Here is a 24,817-nt window from a genome sequence, read left to right on the forward strand (position 1 = left end):
AAGTACTGAGTAAATACCGAGATACTCTTCTGCTGTCCGTGGATAGACACGTTATCCATATCTATACATACATATTAATGGAAAGAAACAAAAACAATCGCGTAATCATTGCATAATTTGTGCAGGATTGTGAAATCCCGATCACCAGTCGCCAAAGTCAACCGGACCTCCCTGCGGCATCGATTTACATCTGATCCTCCAAAGCTGGATAATCATGGCTGTGTAAATAAGCCATTATTTCCACGGGATAAACAGAGATTTGGCTAAAACAAACGTTACTCTACCTATTTGTTGTAATGGAATCGTAAATAGGATTTTGCACGACAGCTAATGGGGTCGCAGGTTGTTATGAATCATAGTCGAGTCCGTGATGATCCTTTGGTTTTGAATGGAATGCATCTTATTCGTTCGCGATTAGCTTTTAACAGACAGCGTTTGTTTCATAATAGCAATGACAGAGAGGTGCATCTCATAGGCTTTTTTTTCTCCCTTTTTTTAAATGAATAGAAAAATGTGAACGCCCTCCACGGCGGCACAGAAGTGTGACTTCAGCGTGCAGTGTCGAGATCACATGGACTGTAACTCATAAACACATCAAGCTCCCGCGTGCAGTGCTCAGGGCCTATAGCTCTGCTCTGCTCTGTAGTTAACTGCCTGTGAGTGTCAAATCCTTCATCCTGATGCCGGAGACACACATGGAGAAGAATCGCTGTGTCTCTCGTTTTTATGGGGGTGAATGTCTGCGGAGGGTAGAAGCGATGAGTGAGTCAGTAGCGGTTAACTCTGTGGCTAATGCTCTGTGGCAGTCGCACAGATCTCCTCAGCTCTGCTTACGAGACACGGAGGGAACAGCCGGCTGAACTAGTCGTGTGTTACTAGTCGTGTCTTACACTTCCTCGCTTTTTCATTATACAGTTCAAGCAGTATTCAGCTTGACTCAACTTGGTTTTTTATTATTGGTACCTGCTCTAGCGAGGTTCCGCACGAGCTGAGCTGATACTAAAATGTGACGTCGACAGATTGACGCCCACCGATTGGTCAAAGGGTCGGTCAAAGAGTCATGAGCGCAACGTCCGACACAAGGATCAAACCCAATTGTACCCGACAGGAGTTGACCTAGAAGCACTTTTTTTGCGTCAGTCTTTAGCCCCGCCCACTTCCATTTTTTGACGCACATTCCCCAGACCACTTTCGTTCGGCGATTTAATCCAGGTCTGATGCCGTCCCAAAAATTTGTGAGGTTTGGGATACGTTTAGGCCTTCAAAAACGCCCAAAACATTTGGGAAAAATAATAATAATAATAATAATAACTCTTTCATTTACAATAGGTTTCTTGCACAGTCGTGCTCGAACCCTAACAAGGCAATCAGAGATGGCAGGCTTCACCCCATTCACGCAAAAAGCCTCTGGCGGCCTCTGGTGGTCATATTGGCAAGTGCAAGTGTGGAACCACAAACAAACAGACACACATACAGATACACAGAGCCACTAAAAACAATACTTCACTCTCGCTTTGTGGTTTGAAGTGACAATGCCGAATTGTAGATCAGTTTAAAATACTTAAAATCAACAACCCCCCCCCCCCCCAAAAAAAAAATGTGCTAATCTCCAAAATTTAGCAAGGGAAGTCAGTTATTGTGAGCCAATTCACAACCCATTCAACCATATTCCAATTCAGTGACTGAGCGCGCTCTCCGATCGTGCTACTGAACTGATCTTTTTGATTAACCGATTCTCATGATTCAGTACACCAGAAAGAACTGCATTATTGCTCGTCACCAGTTGTGTGTTTAAAACGACGTCACGGCAGCTCTATATGGCAACTCTGCCCACGTTGAACAGGTACTATGAAGTCATGGAAAACCACGTGCCCGATACCAATACCAATATCTAGTCGAGTAGAGCCAAGTAGTGCTCGAACTGTATAATGAAAAAGTGCAAATAGTGGTTTCTCACTCTAAGAGCGCCGAATCAAATCACAGTGCAATTTATAATGATTTTATTACAATAAAATCTCACATTATGACATGACATGACATCGCACTTTTAGTGTAAAAAGATAGAATAATAAAAGAAATGTCGTGCTTCTGAAGAGCTGTGTTATATCTGTTCAACTTTTTTTCTTTCCTTTTAAACAAACTGTCACCCTTCAGCATTATACCCGCTACCCAGTATGTGCCAGCTGGATTTTACCCATCTGCAGGGTAGTGAAAAGTTAGACACGCATGCTTAAGCAACGGAGTCCATTCCATGTTCTCGGCTCGAGGCAGCTTGCTGTGTCATGACTCGGTTAACTCAACCGTCTCTGCACCCGTTAGCCCCAGTTTCAGCTGGAACTTTACGTTCGAGCTATCTTAAAGGAGATAATCCTATAGAAGGTGTCGTGAATTTTTTTTTTTAGTACCATAATGACATAGTAGTGCAAGGTGTAGACTCCTTGATTATGGGATCTTAACTGATTCTTTTTCCTTTGTGGTTCTTGTGAAATGAAATAATAATCCTGCTGAGAAACGGATGCAGCACATTCATCTTAGTGCCCTTGGGTCAAATTCTGTATCATAGATACGCCGTGGCTTTTTATATCGTGTTCAGCTCTGAGCATGTCGCCTGGATTTCAGCAATCTTATGTGTACTGTAGTAGAACACACGTTAGATGTCGTAGAACATATCGCTGCTTACATTTTGAGTAGCAACCGTTTATCTACCTTGTTTGACACCTGAAAACAATTCTGAGAGGATTTGAATTTTAGAATTGATTTTTTAAGATTTAAGCGACTACTCCTAAAGCACTTTATAGATTAGCTAACAGCTACATTGCAGGGACATTTTACTGGATCACAATGTTATAATTTGTACCATAACTGGTGATTATACTGCCTCCGTTTGGTCTTGAACAGAAACGCTGTCACGTTATTTGTGTGTCGTGTCCTAGATCAGAAAATGGGCTAAGTCAAGCAATACTATCACACCTGACTGAGGGAGCATTTGTTTGTATACAGCAGCAGGGTCGTGCAGAGAGGAGAAGGATTTACTCCATGATTGTTATGGGAATTGTTTTGACAATGGTTTGAATTTTCTTTGTAATAAGAGGTTACAAAATACATTAACACACATTAAATATTATTTTATCAATGTTTCTATTGTTATCACTCAATTGCTAGTTTTGGGTCTCTTCAAAGCTGCAGGACATCTATTTCGTAAATCATGGTCCCATTTTGAGTGGAATTGATGACAGTTATTGGGGCATGGGGATTGTGTGATAGCTAGTACTGATAAAAAGTGAAAGTGGACAAACCAGGCTCTTTCAAAGATGGTTACTTCATTTCTCAAATGACGAACGGGTCGCTGGACAAAATGCTACACTTAATGGTTCTTACTGACAGTCCACAAGCCAGTGGGTTACATCACCGTGAGTTGCTATTTGTGATAAATGCAGTGAAGCTTTTAGAGACAAAGTGCTGCGTATTTAGTTTAGGTCAGAGGCGTCTCAACCTCGAATCACCTGGGGGGCCAATGAGTGTCTAGTGTGGTCAGGAAGGGGCTGATCAAATAATTTAAAACAGCAGCTTAACAGTTTCAGAAAAACAAAAATGCTTGACATTATAACAAGTTATGCATGTTCATGACGATGTTTGACAGAAATTAAACATTTGTGAAGGTTTTGTTTTGATATGGAACTAGTTCTGTCAGTTAAAGGTGTTTTGGCCAAGCGGATCCAAGCGGGCTCCAGTGTCCAACGCAGTCTGGATCATTTATCGACACACTCCCCATATCAAAGTAATGATGTATGCAGTGTTACCAACCAAGCTCGCAGAACCCCCCCCGAACCGTAGTAACGAGACCTCCGAAGATCGCTAGCTCCTTTAGCTCGGATTAGCTCGTTATGGCAACAACACATTAAACTATGGGACTTTGTCTTCATTGAAGAACGGCACTTTATTCACAGCACTTTGGGGTGATTCACAGCCTCTCTTAGTATCGTGCGGCTCTCACAATAAGAGGAATAACTCAAAATATGCTACGCTACACTCAATACACTAACATCTCATACCTCCTCCTTGGTCAAAATACCTTAAGGATGAAGCACCATTGCATTTCAATCACCGTGCCAAAACAGCCCTGTTCAGAACTTGGACTGAGTCGAACCACAAAAACATACATACATACATAGCCGCATGGTGTGTTCATCTGAGTCATCTTTTTTCACACTTTGCTTACTCATAGGGCCTCCAGAGTCCCAGGTATAAGTATTAAAATTATTAAAAAAGTTGATTTTGCATAATATGTCCCCTTTCAATGTTCGACAGCACTATGGAACACTTCACAATGACAAGAACATATTCTAAAGCGCAACATGAATCTATCTATCTTTAGATTGCCTATATGGTCATTAAAATGTTCTCATGCTCTAGTTCTCATGCTCATATATGAAAGATTCGTGAGATGGAGTTAATTAGAGAAGTGTCGACATATTAAAAAAAAAAAAAAAATTATGAAAAAAATCATAATTAGACTCCAGCATCAGTGAGTGGGAGCTTGTCACCGTCGCTGTCATCACTGAAAGATGACAAGTGGGAACGCGCGTGTCTGGAGATGAACACACCATGCGGGGGGGGGGGGGACAAGAAAAAGGAAAAAGAAGCTCTAAATGTAGTCTCTGTGGTTTAGACAATAAATGGTCGAGGGGAAAAAATAAATAAATAAATAAATAAATAACTAAAAAGGGGGAAACAAGCATGCTGCACGTTTATTGCGTCCATAAATCAGCATGCGGCCGTTTAGCCCAGAAAGAGTCAAAATGATGGACTGTGCTGATAATCACATGCTAAGCAAATGTTCTACAAATGACTAACACAGAGGCATAAGGCATAACACACACACACACACACACACACACAAACACACAGCATGTCCATTCCTCCAAGTTTGTAATTTGGGAAATGGGTCAGATGTGACTTAGATTTATGTATCTTTGTGTTTGTCTTTGCAAGTGTGTGTGCGTGTGTGTGCATGTGTGTATGTTTGTGGTGAAGCAAACAGTGAGGGAGTGACTGATCGGGCGTCACGGTGGATGTGGCAGAATGCAGATGTCTCGTAGAAAACGACAACCTAGCTATGATTTAAATGATGGAAAGCAGAAGGAAGCAGCAGACCTGGACTCGAGAGAGAGAGGCCGGCGAGAGGAGAGACCGCGTCAATATCAGAGTCAGTATATGAAAGACGCGGGAGATTGTGATTTATTTGTCGCCGTTGCGCGCAGAAAAAAAAAAACTCGTTTCATCATTACATCTTTCATCTCAAGAAAAAAAGAGATGTTCGAGAAGCCTGTTCACCATGTTCCTGTCATCTTAACATCGTGGCCGAAGCCCGAGAGGAAAATCCGAATGGGCGCATTGACAGTTACGCAGCTATCTATCACCTGCTAACGTTTCATTTGAGTTGATGTTTTTTACCAAAATTTTATAACATGTCGGGGCCCGGGGGGCAGGAAAACTGTTGGGAATTGTGACACACTCATAGTTTCTTCTTCTTTTTCAAAAAAGAATGTGGTTTTACTGCAAACTGCAAAGCAACTTAGGTGCGAGCCAGAGGAGCGATGACAGCTGAAGGTAAAACCAATCGATAAGCAAGGCAAGGCAAGGCAAGTTTATTTGTATAGCACCATTCTTACACAAGGCAATTCATAGTGCTTTACAGGCAGGAAATACATTTGAAATTAAAACACAATCAATTAAAAAATCAAGTAAAGAAATTAAAACCATTTAAAACATCAAACAATTTAAAATCAAGCAGAAATGAGTGTAACATAAAATCATTTGAAATTTAAGCACAATAAATTCAAAAATCAATTATGAAATTAAAACAATTTAAAACATTAAACAATTTAAGATCAACAATTTAAAACATTTAACAACTTAAAATCATGCACAAAAAAATGCAATTTAAAATCATTATTTTAAAATTATTAAAATCATTAAAAAGGAAAGTTAAAGTGGTTAAAATTGGTAATATTAGAAAGCTGCAGTAAACAATAATGTTTTTAACCCTGATTTAAACAAGCTGACAGTTTGTGCACGCCTCAGGTGTTCAGGGAGCTTGTTCCACAGGTGAGGACCATAGAAGCTAAATGCAGCTTCGCCCTGCTTGGTTCTGACCCTGGGGACGCTTAGTAAACCTGTCCCTGATGACCTGAGGGGTCTGGACGCTTCATAATCAATGAGCAGCTCTGACATGTATTTAGGCCCAAGACCATTCAGCGACTTGTAGACTAGTAGCAGGATTTTAAACTCGATCCTTTGACTCACAGGGAGCCAGTGCAATGATTGCACACAAAGAAGACAATCATGTTTGTGGCCTGTAAATGACAGACAAAGTCATGTATTGGAGTAAAAATGTATTTTTCAAGGTGTCCAGCAGATGGCACAGCACATTTGGTCTCCGAGGGAAGGAGAAATATATAGCAAGAGAGCAAGGGAGAGGAAGAGAGAAAAAGAGATATTATTGTGAGTTTTTTGTTTTCCTGCTTGACTGATCTCCCTCAGCGGTCTGATTGTGAGGAAAGACTCATGGGAAGTGTTCTCTCACCGCAGGTGTCAGACTGCTGATAGATAAGATTATTTGTGTGGGTGAGGTTGCATTAGATATATACTGTGCATGTGTGTGCGCATGTGTGTGTTTGTGTGTGCATGCATTTCTGCTCAGTGTGTGTGTGCTTCTTCTCATTAAACGGATCGGCCCCGATAGAAATGTAGGGTTGTGTTTTGGAGCGCACTTGCAACACAGAAGTTGTTTTTTACTCGCACACTGTGCTCCATATGGTCACAGGGGGAGAAAGAAAGACAGAAAGAAAGAGGGGGAGTCAGAGAGAGAGAGGAGAAGCTTGTTCTCCGAGTCATAAGACCCACACCTATTGGTTTTTCTAATGTGTATAATAAAGATTTGATGAATATCGTTTTATTTTTAATTGACTCAGGTTTCAAATGGTTGAGATGAAAATGAAGAAGATAAACAAGGTTCATTAATTGAACGTATGTATACAACGTATTGTCCTTTTCATCTTACTGCCTCAAGACCCTATGATATTGTCCACACCAAGCATCCACACAATTAAAGTAGTTGATCAACGTCTATTCAGCCCACTCACAGGTAAAAAAATAAATAAATATCACCATAGAAAACGAATATGTAAAACTATATCACAGTATGTGCATCCAACACATGAAAACAATATACAGTATAATCCCACATGCATTCCCCCACACATCCACATCATCATCAAATATTACCTCCTTTAGGGCTGCAACTTATATATAACCAATATTTTATTGAGTAATCATTTAGTCCAAAAAAATCAAAATGTCTTGTTTCCACAAACCAAGATTATTTCACTTTAACGAAAAAATATACACTTTTAAGAAGCTGAGAACTTGTTTGAATTATTAAAAAATGAAATTCAAACAATTAATTGACAATTCCGATGAGTTGATTGCTTAATAATCCACAATCTTCTTATAGATCCCATATGTAAAGATTTTTTTTTTTTTTTTTTAACATATCAGCAGCCCATAACTAAGATGTAAGGAATTGGGCTCGTAATCGGAAGGGTTGCCAGTTGACCTGAGAAGAGCCAAGGCCAGGGGTGCCCCCTGAGCAAAGCAGTCAATTACCCATTGTTACCCAGCTATGTTTATATATAACACTTTTCACAACAGTTTTGCCGGTTTTGCCATCCTCTCATTCATGTGTGTATCACGCATTCCTTTATACACCAACGTGCAGCAACATGGGGTTATGAGTTTTGCCTATCGGCATCGGTAGACCAGCAGAGCCGGGAATGGAAACCTTCAAGTTGAAGGGCAACTCGCTCTCCCACTAAGCTATACAGATGCCCATGTGTGTTCACCACTGAGGACGGGTAAAATACACCAAACAGAGACAGATCCACATGAAAACAAGAGGATGTTGTCGCGTTACACCTGTGTTGGTTTACTTCTGCTCAGCTTGGCATTGCAGTTCAGCACATAATTTCCTCTAGATTTCGAGGTACACTCTTTAGAAATAAAAGTCCTAAGTAAGGTTCTTCGGCTTATCCTCATAGGAGAACCCTTTTTGGTTCCGGTAGAACCTTTTTTTATATAAAGGATCCACCTGGAAACCTTTTGGAAAAAAAGGGTTCTTGGTGGAACCCTTTTAAAACCCTTTATTCGGTAAAGGGGTTTTAAAGGGCTCTCTGGATCAAAATGTTACCAAGAACCCTTGAAAAACCCTTTCTTCAGGAAAGGGATTTTCAGAAGAAATTGGTTCCAGGTAGAACCTCAGCCCTTTTAGAAGGACCATTTTGGAACCCTTATTTCTAAGAGTGTAGTAGTGTAGTGTAGTCCTACGGTTGGTGCATTTTCAATGTGTGGCAAGGCCCCTCAAAGAATAAGGGAAAGAAAATGAAAAAGATGATGAAAAAAGAATAATCAGAGCGGATCAGCAGTCAGTGCTTGGGCCCTAATGAATGTTTAATGAATTAATTTGATACTTAATTAAACGTCCTCTCTTGCCGATGACCATTTTAAAACTCATACATAAGTGTCAACACATCTTTGCTGGTTGGAGTTGCGCGTTGAACGGACGTCTGGAGGTTTTTTTTCTCTGTTTTCCAAACTTTTAATGACGTGATTTATTTTTATTATTTAAGTAGTGTCTCCATGCTCCAAATGTTTGCACACACTCTCTCTCTCTCACGCACGCACACTCGCGCCGGTTGATTTGTAGGCTTTCTGGAATTAGAACCTAAGAGTGCTGCTGTTTTTCGCTTTGCATTTGCCTAAGTGAGTGTGTTTGGTCAGGCAAATTATAAAAAACAAGCGGATAATAAGGGTTAGCGGGTGTGATAAGCCGTAATATCTTGTAAACTGGCAGCAGGGATAGTTTAAGCCAGTCTTATGCTAATATCACCACAAGTGACTGTCAGCGACTGAGAAATGCAAACATCCCCAAACATGCTTAAACCCACAAATAAACACAGGCGACAGCACTCGCAGACATGCACGGTGCATTTAATTCCAAACAGGGTCTTTTTTATTAGCAGTAAAAAAACACAAATGAATACATTTAGCCCAATGCATCCAGGTGATAGAGTATCATTATTATTGGAGTAATCAGTATTTATCAGAGAGGTTGAAATACTTATCATCACTTTTGTTTTGCATAGAGTTAATGTGTTTATGTTAAACATCTTTCGCCGTTTCCAAATCACTAATGGTGCTAATATTTCCTCCCAGTGTCCTGACAGTTCTGCAGTGTTTGAGAACTTACACGGCAACACACACAACGCTTGGAGTGGACATAACTCAATGCAAGGGATGTTTCGGCTAATATCATAATTCAGTATATTAAGTCTGAAAAGGAAAATACCTTGTATAAAGTTCCCCCAAAACACCAACACTTGTTCCTGTAGCTATTCTTCGTAGGACACAGCATTGGCTTATATTCGATATCTTATAGATATATATATAAGACTTAACCATAACCACTTAATGCTTAACACTAGCCTTAACCCTAACCACAATTCAAATCTGAATCCTAAACTTAGTTCCTGCCTCATGAGGACCAGGTTTTTCATCTACTACTAGTCCTGACAAGGTCAATGTTTATACCAGAAAAGGTCCTAGTACACACACACACACACACTGCACTACAACTACTGACATATGACAATATCACAATCAGGCCGTGACTTGTATTTGACTGTTCACTTTTATACAACTGAAATGTCAAAACCTACCACCTAGCCATAACCAGCAATTTCAAAAACAATGATGTACACTCACACTCTCAAAAGTATTTGAGTTCTGACTTTAAACTCAGAATTCTGACTTTATTCTCAGAAAACTCAGAATTCTGACTTTAAAGTCAGAAATTCTGACTTTATTCTCCCAATTCTGACTTTATTCTCCGAATTCTGACTTTAATCTCAGAATTCTGACTTTATTCTCCGAATTCTGACTTTAATCTCCGAATTCTGACTTTATTCTCCGAATTCTGACTTTATTGTCAGAATTCTGAAATTTAAAAAACTTTAAACTCAGAACTAAGGGTACACCGTAAGGACCACTTCGGCGGGAGAGTCCCTTTTCATGCAGGTGGGAGAAACACACTGCGGTCAAGCAAGATTCTGAGATTAAAGTCAGAATATCTGAGATTAAAGTCAGAATTCTGAGATTTAAGTCAGAATTTCTGAGATTAAAGTCAGAATTATGAGATTAAATTCAGAATTTCTGAGATTAAAGTCAGAATTCGGAGTTTAAAGCCAGAACTCAAATATTGTTTTTCTCCGTGGCCCTAATCCTCTTCCGTACATTACACAGCAGTGGCACGCGTTGTTGCAAAATGTCACCTGGGTTTAGTGAAGCATGTACGTGATATGTAGGTTTTACAGATCATATTGGATTTTATTGAACGTCCTCTTTTTGACCACTATTGGATCAGCACATCATGAGGAATGGTCATATATGATACAAAGAGTTACTGCCCTCTCTTCTGCAATATTACATCATGTTCATATAATATATGATTATTGTGATGAAACAAAACAAATCCCATGACTAATTCATGAAGTAAGTAGTTTATAGTGACATCTAGAGGAGAGGCTGAAACTTACAACAAAGAACTGCTCCTCTGCTCACCCCCTCCCTTCCCTGAGCACTACGGTATCCTCAGCCGATCAAATGTCGTCCATATTATACAGCGACTAGACAATGCAGGAGCACATAATATGTATAAAAAGTGGATTTTGGGTCATATAAACCCATAAATACTACGCAGTGTGCCTTTAAAAACAGTTGAAAAACCATTGGTCTCCCATAGAGCTCCAGACACCATTGCTCACAGTGCCATCATGGCAGTCAAAGATGCAGTCCGGTAAAAATGCTCTCTTGTCTGCCTGTCTCTGTCTGTTTTGGCACAAAATCCATCCCATCTGTCACATTGCCTGATTTTTGTGTCGTCTGTATACGTCCATAGGGGGTGAACAGCATTGTTGGTTGCGTGACATCAGTAGTCATAGTTGAAGCAGATTGTCTTAATTAAATCATCTATTTAAACACACACACACACAGACACACACTTCCGATGCTACTGTCATTGATGTTGTAAAATAAACAGCTGTATCTTGAACGCTACACCGAACCCAAAGATAAGTATCAATGTTGCTACCTTCCCACACAAATACAGCGGATGGCTACTTTGCCTCAGGCCCACTTGTTTGGCAACAAGCGGAGAAAGATGAACATAGAACATGTGAAGCCACCACTAATTAAACGCAGATGCAACCAAACATGTCAAATCTTCAAGGTTTGGCCTCGACACCCCCTCGTTTCATAGGTTACGTTGTCTAGAAACACTTTTTTTTTTTTTTTTTTTAAACCGCATATGCTCAGTGAGCCTCACCCGTGTGAAACTGAAAAAAAGGGGCTGCGATGCCTAATAAGCACAACTGTCACACACAAACAAAAGAAAGGAGAGAAGTGAGCTCTCTTTCTTTCACCCCCCCCCCCCCCCCCATTATACCATCTGCGTTTGAAATGCCACATCTGATCATCTCATAAAGCGGTGATATTCATCCAAATTCTTTTACTGTTGTACAAGAACCTTTACATTTACTGGAAGCTGTACTTTCAGCTGTGAGAGGAAAGAAGAAACACGAGTCCTGATCCAGATATTTATAAAAGTGTGTGTGGATGCTATTACTTCTGTCACAGATGGCGTCACTATGGCATCTATCTGTCTGTCTGTCACTCCCCCTATTCTTTATTCACCCCTTTTTTTTTTGGTTTAATTGAATGTTGCATGAGCGCTTCTAAAATATATAATGAGGTAATTTGCATTAGACTGCAGATTGGCTGACCTTTTGCTTTTGCCAATAATTACTGTAAAAAGCCGCCCGCGTCTGTCATCACACGGCCGCGGCGGCAGGAACCTCTCTGTGCCCACGAAAAGGTTAGCTGCGGGCTCGTTTCTGGACTTATGAAAAAGCCCGAGGAAAATGTCATTAGAGCGAAGGGGGGAAAAGACACTCGGAATTAACAATTGGAAATTCAATCAGAATGGGTTTAAGGATGGTGTGTGTGTGTGTGTGTGTGCGTGTGTGTGTGCGCTCACATGCAGTTTCCAGCAGACGGTTTATAAGACACATCCCATGCAGGATTACTTGTGGGTTAAAAAAAAAAAAATTCCACTCGTTAAAGTGAGAGTGTAGATTAGGAAGAGGGATGCGCCCCCTGGAGGTGAACTTCTGTTAACTCTGCAGGCCACTTTGACTTTGCCAACATCCGGACAAACTGACAGCCAGAAGGATATTTCATACCAACACCATAATAGAGTTTTCTCTGTTGCTGCCCCTAAATTCTGGAATGGAACAGTCTCCCTTCCCTATTAAGGCTTCTCTCTTCAGAGATAATGTCTCTTGAACCTGACCCCTTTCTTTTAAGTCTGTCAAGTAATCACAATTACATTTTGGAATGTGATGTTTTTTGTAAATGATTTTGTATCTAACACTTCAGCAGTGAAGGACCAATTCTCACCAGGCAGTAGACCATATTTAGAATGTTCAAAGATTTGTTGTTGTGTTGAAGAACACAGGTGTGTATTTAATATGATGACATTTGGAATGTTTGACACCACGTGGAAATCCATGAACTTATCAATCAATCAATCAAATTTGATTTATATAGCCCACAATTTAGGAATCAGTTTATCTCACAGGGTTGGTAACATCCTCTCTCCTTAGACCCTCGACCAGGGTAAGGAAAAACTACCCTTATGACGGGGAAAAAGAAAGAGGTAGAAACCTTAGGGAGAACCACAGCAAAACATACAATACACAATTACAAAAAAATAAAGAGTAACAAGTCTTTAAATGCCAGGATCTATCTGGATCACTGGGTTTGTCGCAGCCTGTAGCGAAGGCTTGTTTTGGTCAGAGACTTGGGGATGACGGGAGAATCCTCGTTTTCCGTCCTGGTCTAATCCCGTTCGCTGGTGGCAGCAGAACTGTAAGAGATTAAGAATCAGTTAAATATGTGGTACATGTGGTTTTATGGGCTACATCTACATGCAGGGTATCCGCGGGGTCTTAAAAAGTCTTGAATTTAAGGCCTAAAAATGTCTTAAATTCTCCTAAAATCTCATAAAAGGTCTTGCATACAATTTTAAAAGGTCTTAAAAAGTGTTACTTTTATTTAAAACATGCACAAACTTCAGACTCGCAGTATGTTATGCTTAGCATAGCAGCGGAGAAAACGTAATTAAAGCGCCACAGCTAAGCTGAATTGCAAGTTCAACGTATTGTGGCTACAATGTTCCTTCATGTCTTTTGTACTTTTTTGCCAGTATGGATTTGAAATGGGTCTTAAATTGTATTCCTTTATGGTCTTAAAAAAGTCTTAAAAAGTCTTAAAATTTGACTTGTTGCAACCTGCAAAGACCCTGTACATGTCATGGGGTAAGTGGTGAAAGTGTAGAAATAGTATAGTTTCCTATAGTCGTCGTTTGCAGGATTGTATAATATCAATGTTTCACCAATCACGCTGTTCTCATTCACACCGTGACAAAGCATTGGCTCAAGAATGTTACACTTTTCACCTTGCAGATTTTTTCATCTGTATTTTTTGCAGTGCATGCAGATGAAGTCGCATGCAACTGGTTGTCACTGTGCAGTGAAACGTGACTGTATTTACCACGGTGTGAATCCAAGCCTAGTCGAAATTGACCTTTTATTCCAAGACACTGGGATTTAAATATTAGATTATATAATTATTAGTACATTTCACATAATTCAGGCTAAGTCTTAAGATTTCTCACGGATGGGCTTGATTTGAGTTAAACACCAGTTAGAGGGGGCAGAGCAGAGCACTAACATCAGTGGCTCTGTTTTGTGCTCTTGGTTCTAGTCGCAGCGGCGCGTCACGTTTCACCTGCCGGATGGCTCTCAGGAGAGCTGCAGTGACAGCGGTCTGGGCGACCACGAGCCTGCAGGCAGTGGCTCCCTGCTCACACAACCTCTCCCTCTGGTGCAGGCGCAGGACGACTTCTACGAGCAGGCCTCCCCTGATAAGAGGACCGAAGCTGACGGCAACTCCGATCCCAACTCTGGTGAGTAATACATCTCATGACTATCATTTCCTTTTTGCACGCATGGCTGGTTAGGTGCTTTGAATCCCTATACACCCCACTGCCCCTCTCTCTCTCTCTGTCTCTCTCTCTGTCTGTATTCCCTCCTTTTGCAAGCTGTGGTAGTTTTAAGTACTATTGTTGACATTTTAAACCGCTGCATAATGATCACTTTGATCCAATTTAGTGGCTATTGTGAGAGCAGTAATAATGTTGTTTTTCAAAGGCATTATTACTCATTCTGTTTTTTAAAAAGCAAGACTTAGGGCCAATTCCAATTTCTATCTTAACCCTCAAGCTCAACCCTTAATCTTAACTGGCCCTCAAAACCAAGTGTTGAGGGTTATTTTGTCACTTAGAAATGGGACACCCCTTAAATGCAGATACGTCTTCAGACTGTAGGGGGCAGAATAACGCGTAATATAATTTTTTTTTTTATTTCAGTCAAGTTATTAGGTTGTCAGTTAGTTATAAGATGATACTCATACAAATACCACAACCACGGACATATTCAGCTGACAGTTACCACACACCACGGCTTATTGAAGGGTCAACGATAGCAAACGATCGCTGCTTTCGACGCCATCTTTCTTATGTGAAAACACGCAATGCATTCTGGGTAGCCCGTGCTCCCAAGGGTGGTCTCGGAAAATCTCAACATTGAGGGCGATACAGCCCTTAAACTCGCCCCTCAACTTACTTTTTCTGAGAATCGGGACAGCACTTGCACTAGAGGGAGCGCGCATTTTTGAGATTGAGGGTTAAGCAAGGAATTGGAATTCACCCTTAAAATGTGAAGGTTTTCTGCGAGTGCAGGTAAAAAAAAACGCAACAACATTTCATATTTTGCTATAGGGATTGACTAAAACTCCTTGAAAAGAGATAACAAATAGTCAAGAAGAACAACATCAGTCTCTATAAAGAACTCAGCGTACCAAATACCATTTAATTTGGACTCATTTGATTGCTCAAGTAGGTTTCTAGTGGATACACGAGCGGGTCATTCATTTCTCAGTTAATCATCCAGACTTGTTCATTCCTCCCAGGAGCAAACCTGGGCCTCCCATAGGCTCCTCACCTATTTGTGAAACTCATTTGATTTATTTAGAGATGATTTCCCAGTTGGAAGTCTTGGTGCTCAGCTGAAGATGTTAACTTCCCACTATATCTGGTGGGACCGTACGTCTCCGACCCAGTTTTCTCATTTTATCATTAAGAGGTGAGGTGTGCGGCGGGGAAGATCAAGTGCGGTGCCCCCCCCAAGGTCGATGCCAGCCTGCCAAGCGAGGGTGTGGTACACACCCAGCAGCACCGCCGCGTAAATACAAGCGCTTGGAATAAACCTGTGCGTGCATATGGTTTCATAGAGACTTGAACTTAATAGATGAGCTCACAGTTGGCAGTTGGCACTGAGTGGATGCTGTGCAGGCCTGCTGACTAACTGTCTTCCCAAATGAATAGCACTACACATGGTGCAACCATGATGTGCATTTGTAGCACAGCAATCGCTGAAGGGAAAATCAATATCAAAAAAACACTTTCATAAGCAGTTAAAGGGGAAGTGTTGAAAACATTGAAAAAAAAACAGTGACCTTTATAGTTTCCGCTATACAGTTATAGCACGACTCGGCTTTAGACAGTTTGGTATCAGACATGCCGTTTTCCGTAACTAACCCTGGATTTCCACTGGACGCGTAACAGCCGCGGAACGTCAGCGCTACCAATAGGTAGCAGTTTTATTTTTGCCGTTGCCGCTGCTGAACCACGTAAATTTCAACAGAGCAGTTCGCACCAGACAGGAAGTGCGACACCGACTCAAAGTAAAGCATTTTTCGGTCCCCCTTTCAAAATAAAACACAATACGCAGGTCATACAGCCTGTCACAACTTCACATCATCAACATTACGTCGTGACCGGTGCTGCCAGGTCAACAGTCAATTAATCAGAGCGTCTCGGAGAGTCATAATGTACGGCGAGAGACTGATTGTTGAAGTGGAGACACCAAATCAACAGTTCTTCCATGTCGGAGAACGAAAAGAAGCTGTGTTGCTGTTGTTGTTTCCTCTATACACACAGGCTATCGCGTGATCTCGCGTCCGTTAGAGATTATCGCGCGAGTCAGTTTTGTACAATATATTTTTTGTCCATCACATCATTGATATTAAAAAGACAAATATTGGAATAAGGCCATTACTACTCTGATTTAATTTAAAAGGAATAAAACAAAACAAAGGAAAAAAAAAAGAATTAAAGTCTTCAATTGAATATTTAATTGATAAGAGTTCAGTCTGATACATTCACATCATTTACTGAACCGTTATTTTCCTCCACTTTTCTGCAATATTGGTGCCTGAAGAGTGTTCATTTATCTTGGTTGTATATAAGCAGCGTTGGGATTTTAGAGAAATTAAAGTTGCCTCTCCGTGTGCGAGATCAGCATGTAGTCCTGATAATAAGGTAACTTTTACCTTCCTGCTCAGCATAGGGCCATGCAATAAATAATAACCTAATAGCATTAAGGTCTGCGGTGATATTAATTAATTAAGTGATGATATATAATGAGGACTTCACGGACTTCTCGCCTGTACTTAGAAGAAATGCGTGAAAATATCACGATGAACTAATGCAGTTAAATCAGTGCAAACTGAACTCTAAACTTGCTCTTTTGAAGTGAACACCATCTTTTTTTCCCCCCAATGAAACTTTAACACTATAACAACCAATTTGCTTTGATTTGTATTAGACATAATGCAGGTGGGTGAGGTTAATATTAATCTTTGAAGCTCTGTCTCCTTATCCTTTCTTTAAGTGAACTTACTAATTGTCTTTGGTACACAGTAAAAAAAAATACACAGGGAAGTGTTTATACAAATGCGTAGGTTGTGGCTTTCATCATAACCAGGGAGCTGTACACGGTGTGGGAGTTTTAAATATCTAACAGTCTTTTGTTTCTAATGGAGTCGAGCGGAAGGGACTTTTGATGTTTCTTTGTCACCTAAATATATCCCTATGTCTTTGCTAGAATTAAATAAATAAAAGGCGGAAAAAAAAACAAATGAAAGGAAATGTGCTGGATGACGGTGAGTGATCAGAGCCACCACCGAGTCAGATGAAATAAAAAAAAAAAGGTCTTCTTGTCTTCTGAAGATTCGGATTTTGAAAAATGCCAAGAAGTGGGCTGAGAGCGGAGTGAGCAGCAGCAGCAGTGTAGGAGGGGTGCTCCGTTAGTGAAATGTGTACCAGTGAATTGAGCAGTGGACTAAGGTGCTGTCCAAACATCAATGAGTCTAGGCCAGGGGTTCTCAAAGTTCTGATACCTGAGGGCCAATTTAGGAACCCAACATTGGACTGAGGGCCGCCAAAGGAAAAAAACACCAGAAAGAAATCCCATTTGTAATCATTTTAATGACCAGATTGCAGTTCTACAGTTTAGCGTTAAGTAATATAAGCGTTAATATAATGTAATTTAAGCATTAGTATAATAACGCTTTATAATTTACTGGGTAATTACCCAGTATTTTGGCCATTGTTCTTACCTTCTAATTACAGGTTAATACCAAGTAACACATTTCTGTTACCATATATTTACTGGGTAAATAGCTAGTAATTGGCTCTGTAGCTACCTGTTTATTAACAGCTTATAACCATATATAGAAACCAGGTAAATACCCAGTATTTTTGTTTACACTTATTGGTCTGTATCCAGTAATGTCCAATAAACATTTAACAAGCTTAGTACCTCCTGGATTAAAACTATCAACTGTAATTCATTGCGGGGCCGCCAGAAATTTTTCTGCGGGCCGCCATTGGCCCCCCGGGCCGCACTTTGAGAACCAATGGTCTAGGCGAATCGGCTAAAGTTTAGTTTAATCACATCAATTATCAATTTATCCACAAAGTCACAGCGTTTTGGGAACACTTTTTAAAAAAATGTTATTTCTTTTTTTTAAAATAGGTCCCAAAGTGGAAAAATCTCAAAATGCCACCCTTGCATTTTTCGTGTAGACAACCATACTCCACTTTGGGAAAACAACAACGTCTCATGCAGATGCTGTTGTTTATCTTTGCCATCGTCATCTTCCTCTTCACTTTACGATAACTTTTCTTTCTTCTATGTCTATTTCTTCATTCTGTCTCTGTTCCTGTGATTGTCTATAATTCTTCTGCGTCTTTTTCTCCTGTTTTGGTGTAGCATCACCACATACACGCTTGGGTTTTCTGAAATGATGCCATGTTTACGGACATTTTAATGTCAAAGAAAAAGGCTGATACCATATGGATAACGCCTAAAATACCAATGACAAAATTTTAATGTGGTTCCTGGTGTTTGACCAGAGAGGCACAGACTGTGAAGAATCGCACCTGACTAAGCAAATAACATTAGTAGATACCCGTATACACTAGCTTACAGTTGAAATCAAGTGGTTTAGTGATTGCTAAGATGAGGAAAACCTGACAGGTTACACACTCAATTCCCAAAACAGCCCTTTCACACAAGTGCAAGTGCAGGGCTATTAAGAGCTTCTTAGCATCCACTGTCCGCACTTGCCGAAGACGGTGCTGCATTGATTTCACGTAATTCGCTGTATTAGCTTTGCAATAAACTGACCACCCTTAAAGCACAAACGATGAAACAAATGCGGATACGGAGTGAAGCACTCGCAATCATCAGCATGAGCACATCACGAAAAAGCAGCCTAATTTATTGTTGGAAGTGACAGCCTCCAGCCTTTTGGCATTTCAAACGATAGTGGGTGGAAGTGGAAGTTTCAGAGAGTTAACTTGGCGAAGTCTGCTTTGATCAATGTAGCTGGTACTTACTGTTGCCTCAAAGCACAAATGAATCTGTTCTGTCATCAAATCACCCTTTTGGCATATAGGGCTTCAAATGGCTACTAAAAAAGTGAGAAAAATATGCACGTTTTAGAATGGGATGAATTAAAAAGGAAAATGTATTGTTGAGAAATTGGTATCAAACTCCAGATGGATGTAGAATTCCTTTGGCCAAAACCAAGCTTACATTTGTCTCCAATAAAACACCTACAGTTATGTAACTGCTGTCTGAGCGATACATACAAAAGCAGGTTTTGCTTATGCATAAGACTCTACAATCTTAATCTCTAAATTATTGGTTCCTCCTCATACATTTAATTTAATGGCATTGGTTGATATTGTCCATACATGGCCATAATACGGTGGCCCAGAGGTGTCAGGCCAAATACAAACGCCCCAACACAAACACAAAAGCCACAACACAAACACAAAAGCCACAACACAAACACAAAAGCCACAACACAAAAACAAAAGCCACAACACAAACACAAAAGCCACAACACAAATACAAAAGCCACAACACAACAGCCACAACACAAATACAAAAGCCACAACACAAACACAAAAGCCACAACACAAAAACAAAAGCCACAACACAAATACAAAAGCCACAACACAAAAACAAAAGCCACAACACAAAAACAAAAGCCACAACACAAAAACAAAAGCCACAACACAAATACAAAAGCCACAACACAAACACAAAAGCCACAACACAAACACAAAAGCCACAACACAAAAACAAAAGCACAACACAAATACAAAAGCCACAACACAAAAACAAAAGCCACAACACAAAAACAAAAGCCACAACACAAATACAAAAGCCACACAACACAAACACAAAAGCCACAACACAAATACAAAAGCCACAACACAAATACAAAAGCCACAACACAAAAACAAAAGCCACAACACAAACACAAAAGCCACAACACAAACACAAAAGCCACAACACAAATACAAAAGCCACAACACAAATACAAAAGTCACAACACAAAAACAAAAGCCACAACACAAACACAAAAGCCACAACACAAACACAAAAGCCACAACACAAATACAAAAGCCACAACACAAATACAAAAGTCACAACACAAAAACAAAAGCCACAACACAAACACAAAAGCCACAACACAAACACAAAAGCCACAACACAAACACAAAAGCCACAACACAAACACAAAAGCCACGACACAAATACAAAAGCCACAACACAAAAACAAAAGCCTCAACACAAATACAAAAGCCACAACACAAACACAAAAGCCACAACACAAACACAAAAGCCACAACACAAACACAAAAGCCACAACACAAACACAAAAGCCACAACACAAATACAAAAGCCACAACACAAACACAAAAGCCACAACACAAACACGAAAGCCACAACACAAACACAAAAGCCACAACACAAACACAAAAACCACAACACAAACACAAAAGCCACAACACAAATACAAAAGCCACAACACAAACACAAAAGCTACAACACAAATATAAAAGCCACAACACAAATACAAAAGCCACAACACAAACACAAGCCTAATTTTATGGTCATTTAAAATGTGAAATTTGAAGCCACACCCCTTACACATGATGACACTTTGCCCTGGTTATGCAACATTTGGAATGGAGACACAATTGGAAGTTACATATATAGAACATTTTTACATTTTGCATCACTTCCTATTGTAAGCTGCTCTTCTAGGCGATTGTTACAGTATCCATTTCATCACCAGAGAGTTAAAACCTCAGCTTCTTTGTGATTGATCACACTGCACCATACACACACACACACACAAAACAACAAAAAGAGCTTATCATGAATGAATATAAACTGTGTTTTTTTGTTTTTTTAAAACTCTGGCTTCTGAACAAACTCTTTGGTTGACTCAATGTCAGTAGATCGGTTACTTTCCCTGCGGCCACGATAGTTCAATCATTTCCGAGTTGCCGTAGCAACTCAATTTTCCATTTCACTCTCATTTGCCTCGCATAAATATTTCACTCTGGTAGTAGTAGTAGTGGTAGTCACCATTTTTCAAACTTCACTCTTTTTGAGCTTCTCATCTGTGACAGTAATTCATGGCTGTTAAACAGATTTGCTTAAAATTCATTTCCTGCAGTAAGGACCACAGAGATGCTGAGAACCAGATTTCAGTCGACATTCAACATATTTTACCCGGTGGCAGCCGGAAAAAACACACCACACCATCAGTCAGAAGCTCCTGCTGAGTAAATAAAATACTTTAACTGTGAATAATTCTGAAAACACACAGCCAGACTCCAAATGCTTTGTATTTATATCGCGCGTTTCAAGTCTTGAGGAACACTCAAAGCTGCTTTACACTTTAGATTTGCCTTTCACCCATTTTGCACCCATTCACTCACACATTCATGCAGCGTTTTTTGTCTACTATATGACTTTCATAACCATTCACATGCTGCGGCACGGCTTTCAGGAGCAACGTGGGTTACAGTAGGGGTTGGCGATTTGGTGTTTCATCGTCGTCTTTCCTCGTGATACATGATAATCAACACTGGGTCAATTATGAATATTTTAATAAATAAGTTAAGCCGCTTTAAAGCTCACATAGAGTGGTCCTGTTGCACATAATATGTGAGTTATGGAGGTCTACTTACATACATTAACTTGTTTTTATGGTCAAAAACCTCCTATTTGCTGTAACTGAGCCGATAGAAATCCTATTTTCTGACGCTGTTCCCCAGCGGCGATATTTCAGACTCAACTCTCTCAACCCGGCTTCCCAACTGTCTTGTGATTGGCCGGTACCCGGAAGTGACATATTCAGCACACCAGCTCTCAGAAGCGCAGCTCCCCCCTGTGGAACGGTGGATGCACTGCTACTCATTATCAAAACATTGTTTTAACAATGTTTAAAAATAGCTTCTTCACGACTCCCCGCCACAGTCCCTTTTATGACTTTGACCCGGAGTCAGACCCAGAGTCAGAAGACACTGTCGCTCGTGAAACACCTCCACAACGGACGTTATTCTGTACGCAACCGGATGTGCCCGGACTAGTGCCCGGACTAGTGCCCGGAGCAGGACGATCTGCTGTTCCGGAGAACCGGAAGTAGCAGTGCATCCACCGTTCCAAAGGGGGGAGCTGTGAGAGCTAGTGTGCTGAATATGTCACGTCCGGGTACTGGCCAATCACAAGACAGTTTGGAAGCCTCTACGCTGGCTGGCCTATCACAACACATTCTGTTTTCTGGGTGTGAGATTTATGTCTGAAATATCGCGGCTGGGGAACAGCGTCAGAAAAGACAGATTTCTATCGGCTCGTTTACAGCAACTAGGAGGTTTTTGAGCATAAAAACAAGTTAATGTACGTAAGTAGACCTCCATAACTAACATATATGTGCAACAGGACCACTCTATGGGAGCTTTAAAAAAGGGAAGTGAACGGTGACTTTCACGACCGATCGTCCAAGTAATAAATCCAAAACCATTCAGTGCTTTTAGGGAAAGTGGTGTGTAATGATTTTCACATCACTTTTCCAAAGCAATTCATTTAGAGATTATTAACTATTTTACTTCTTTTTTTTTTTTTATTTCTCTGCTGTGTCTGTGTTTACTTTCATAGTGGTATATATAGGCCCATCTTCTGGAGAGTGGAATTGATAGAATAATATAAAAAAAAACACTGTTATTTAGGGCTTTCAAACTGGAGCTTGTTATATCGTCACTTCTTAAATTTGCTTCCTCTCTAACATGTTTAAGATACCTGCTTTTATGTCTCTCTCTCTGCTTTTATCGTCGGTGTAAGTTTATTGTTTATTTTGCCCAATTTGGACATTAACGCCCCATAATTAAATTGGCTTTCGGGCAAAGTGGTGCCATTATACGAAACCCCTTTTTAATCATGTACTCCAAACGTAACCCTTGTTCAGCAACCCTAACAGCAAATTATTATCATGTCGTGAGCTGCGATCAACCAATTATCTCCATAACTGATGGTATCATTGAAAGGAAAGGTCAATCCGAATGATTGAAAACGGCAGCTATATGAAAAAACGAATGTTTTTGACACCAATGACGTACTGATTAAGAGTTAAGAGTCAAAAAAAACAATGTTTGTAAAAGATTGGTTTTGTTTGTGGTCATAATCCCCAGTGAAAAATATTGGATATGTGGGAGAAGAGTAGACGATGGAACAAAAAGAAATGGTGATTGAAGTGGTTTTGCAATCAGAGCTTTTTTGTCTGACGGTTTGATTAAAAATACGAGCACATTCACGCTAATAATGCACTTGGTTTTTGCTTTCTGCCGCTCCGTGTCATCAAAACCTACATAACGACGCAACGCGTGCTTTCATCGTGTGCCACGAGCTGGAGAGGAAACCCCGCGGCTAAAACATGTCACTCTACACTGTTGCTGCTCTACATTGCCAGCGTGTGTAAAAGAAAAAACGGTAACACAAATAGATCACATGACAAAATGCCAGTTGCTGGTAAAAAAAAATGACAGAGTAGAACTACAAGCAGCCTTAATGACCAGATTCATCATTTTGAATATTTTTAAATGATATGTGAAAACCGTGTCAGTCAGCATTTTGGGAGCAGTGTATCAGAATGTGCTGTCACGAGTAGAATGAAAATAACTTGAAATTCATTCAACGTAGGTCTGTTTTTTAAGAAGATAAAGCGCAGCGGAGGCTCCGTTCAGACCTGAGGCCTCATTTATAAAAACTATAAAAGCAAAGGTACGTGTGAAAAGCCGCCGTACGTACGAAACACAAAAAAGGGCTTACGTGCATAAATCTTCTGATTTATTCAACCGTGCGCGCACACATCCCGTGCAAGTTTCTCTCTTTATAAATCACACAATCAACTTGTGATTCAGAACAGCTTTTGTTTTGCGTCAGGTAACGCCCACGCACGACCACAAAATAGTCAGGAAAAAAATGACCCGGATTAATATTCATCGATCGGGAGTGACCGCAGAGAGAAGGGAAATGTTAAACACACAAAATTCAGGTGAAAAAAAAAGGTTTAAGACAGCGTCGTTATCGCCGATGACAAACAAAACGATGTGTTAGAGCGACAGAATGCGGCAGGTCAGGTCAATCGTGCCGCTCCGCAACACAACAGAGCACGTTTTTAAGTTTCACTCCTCTGCAAACTGTGGGTTGGGGGAAACAATAGTGAGTATAGGCACCAATTACATAGGAATCCACTGCTGCATGCAACTGGATGGTTCGCGGAATGAGGCATTGTAAGAGTATAATATTACTGATATGATAATAATAATAACAGTAATAGTATTAAATTAGGTTAGAATAGCTTTCTAATCACTGTTGCAACATTCTTCACTCAAAACATGAGAATATCATTAGAAGCACAATACCATTAAAAATGTGTTAAAAACTTCAATATAATGAATAATGTGGCACCCCCACCACTGGAAAAAGTGTGTTAAATTAACACGTGAACAGACGAGCGTAATAATACAGTCAACATCCAATGGGCAATGTGTCAAACCCAAAAGAAAAACAGCGCTAGGACAATCAGCATTCTCATTTAATACAATAATAGAATTAAAAAAGACAAAAAAACAATCCCAACAGACCTGAAAGCATGCCAACACTTGCCAAAAAACTTTTTTTTTACTGACACGTCAGTAATAATTTAATAATTTAATAACTAATACTACTGCCATATTGTATTTTCCACTGTGCTGTACTTGTATTGCTTAACATACTTTTTCACTCTCTGTATATGTGCTCTGTATTGTTTTCCATACTGTTTCCATACAAAGAATGTTTTCCTTTGCGATGAATGTTGCTTGTAC

The 24,817-nt window shown here is 40.1% G+C and overlaps 1 protein-coding gene across 1 annotated transcript in view; it reads left to right on the top strand.

Moving 5' to 3' along the window:
- The window catches only part of pcdh9 (protocadherin 9), a gene marked incomplete at both ends in the record, with an annotated part of 292,102 nt that overhangs the window by 197,769 nt on the left and 69,516 nt on the right, over positions 1–24,817 (top strand). The window contains one exon of the mRNA XM_083891164.1: positions 13,942–14,143. Coding sequence (XP_083747290.1) covers positions 13,942–14,143 — 202 coding nt within the window. The remainder of the gene's footprint in view (positions 1–13,941; positions 14,144–24,817) is intronic.

Source organism: Microchirus variegatus (assembly GCF_963457635.1).
Source record: "Microchirus variegatus genome assembly, chromosome: 6".
Lineage (NCBI taxonomy): Eukaryota > Metazoa > Chordata > Actinopteri > Pleuronectiformes > Soleidae > Microchirus > Microchirus variegatus.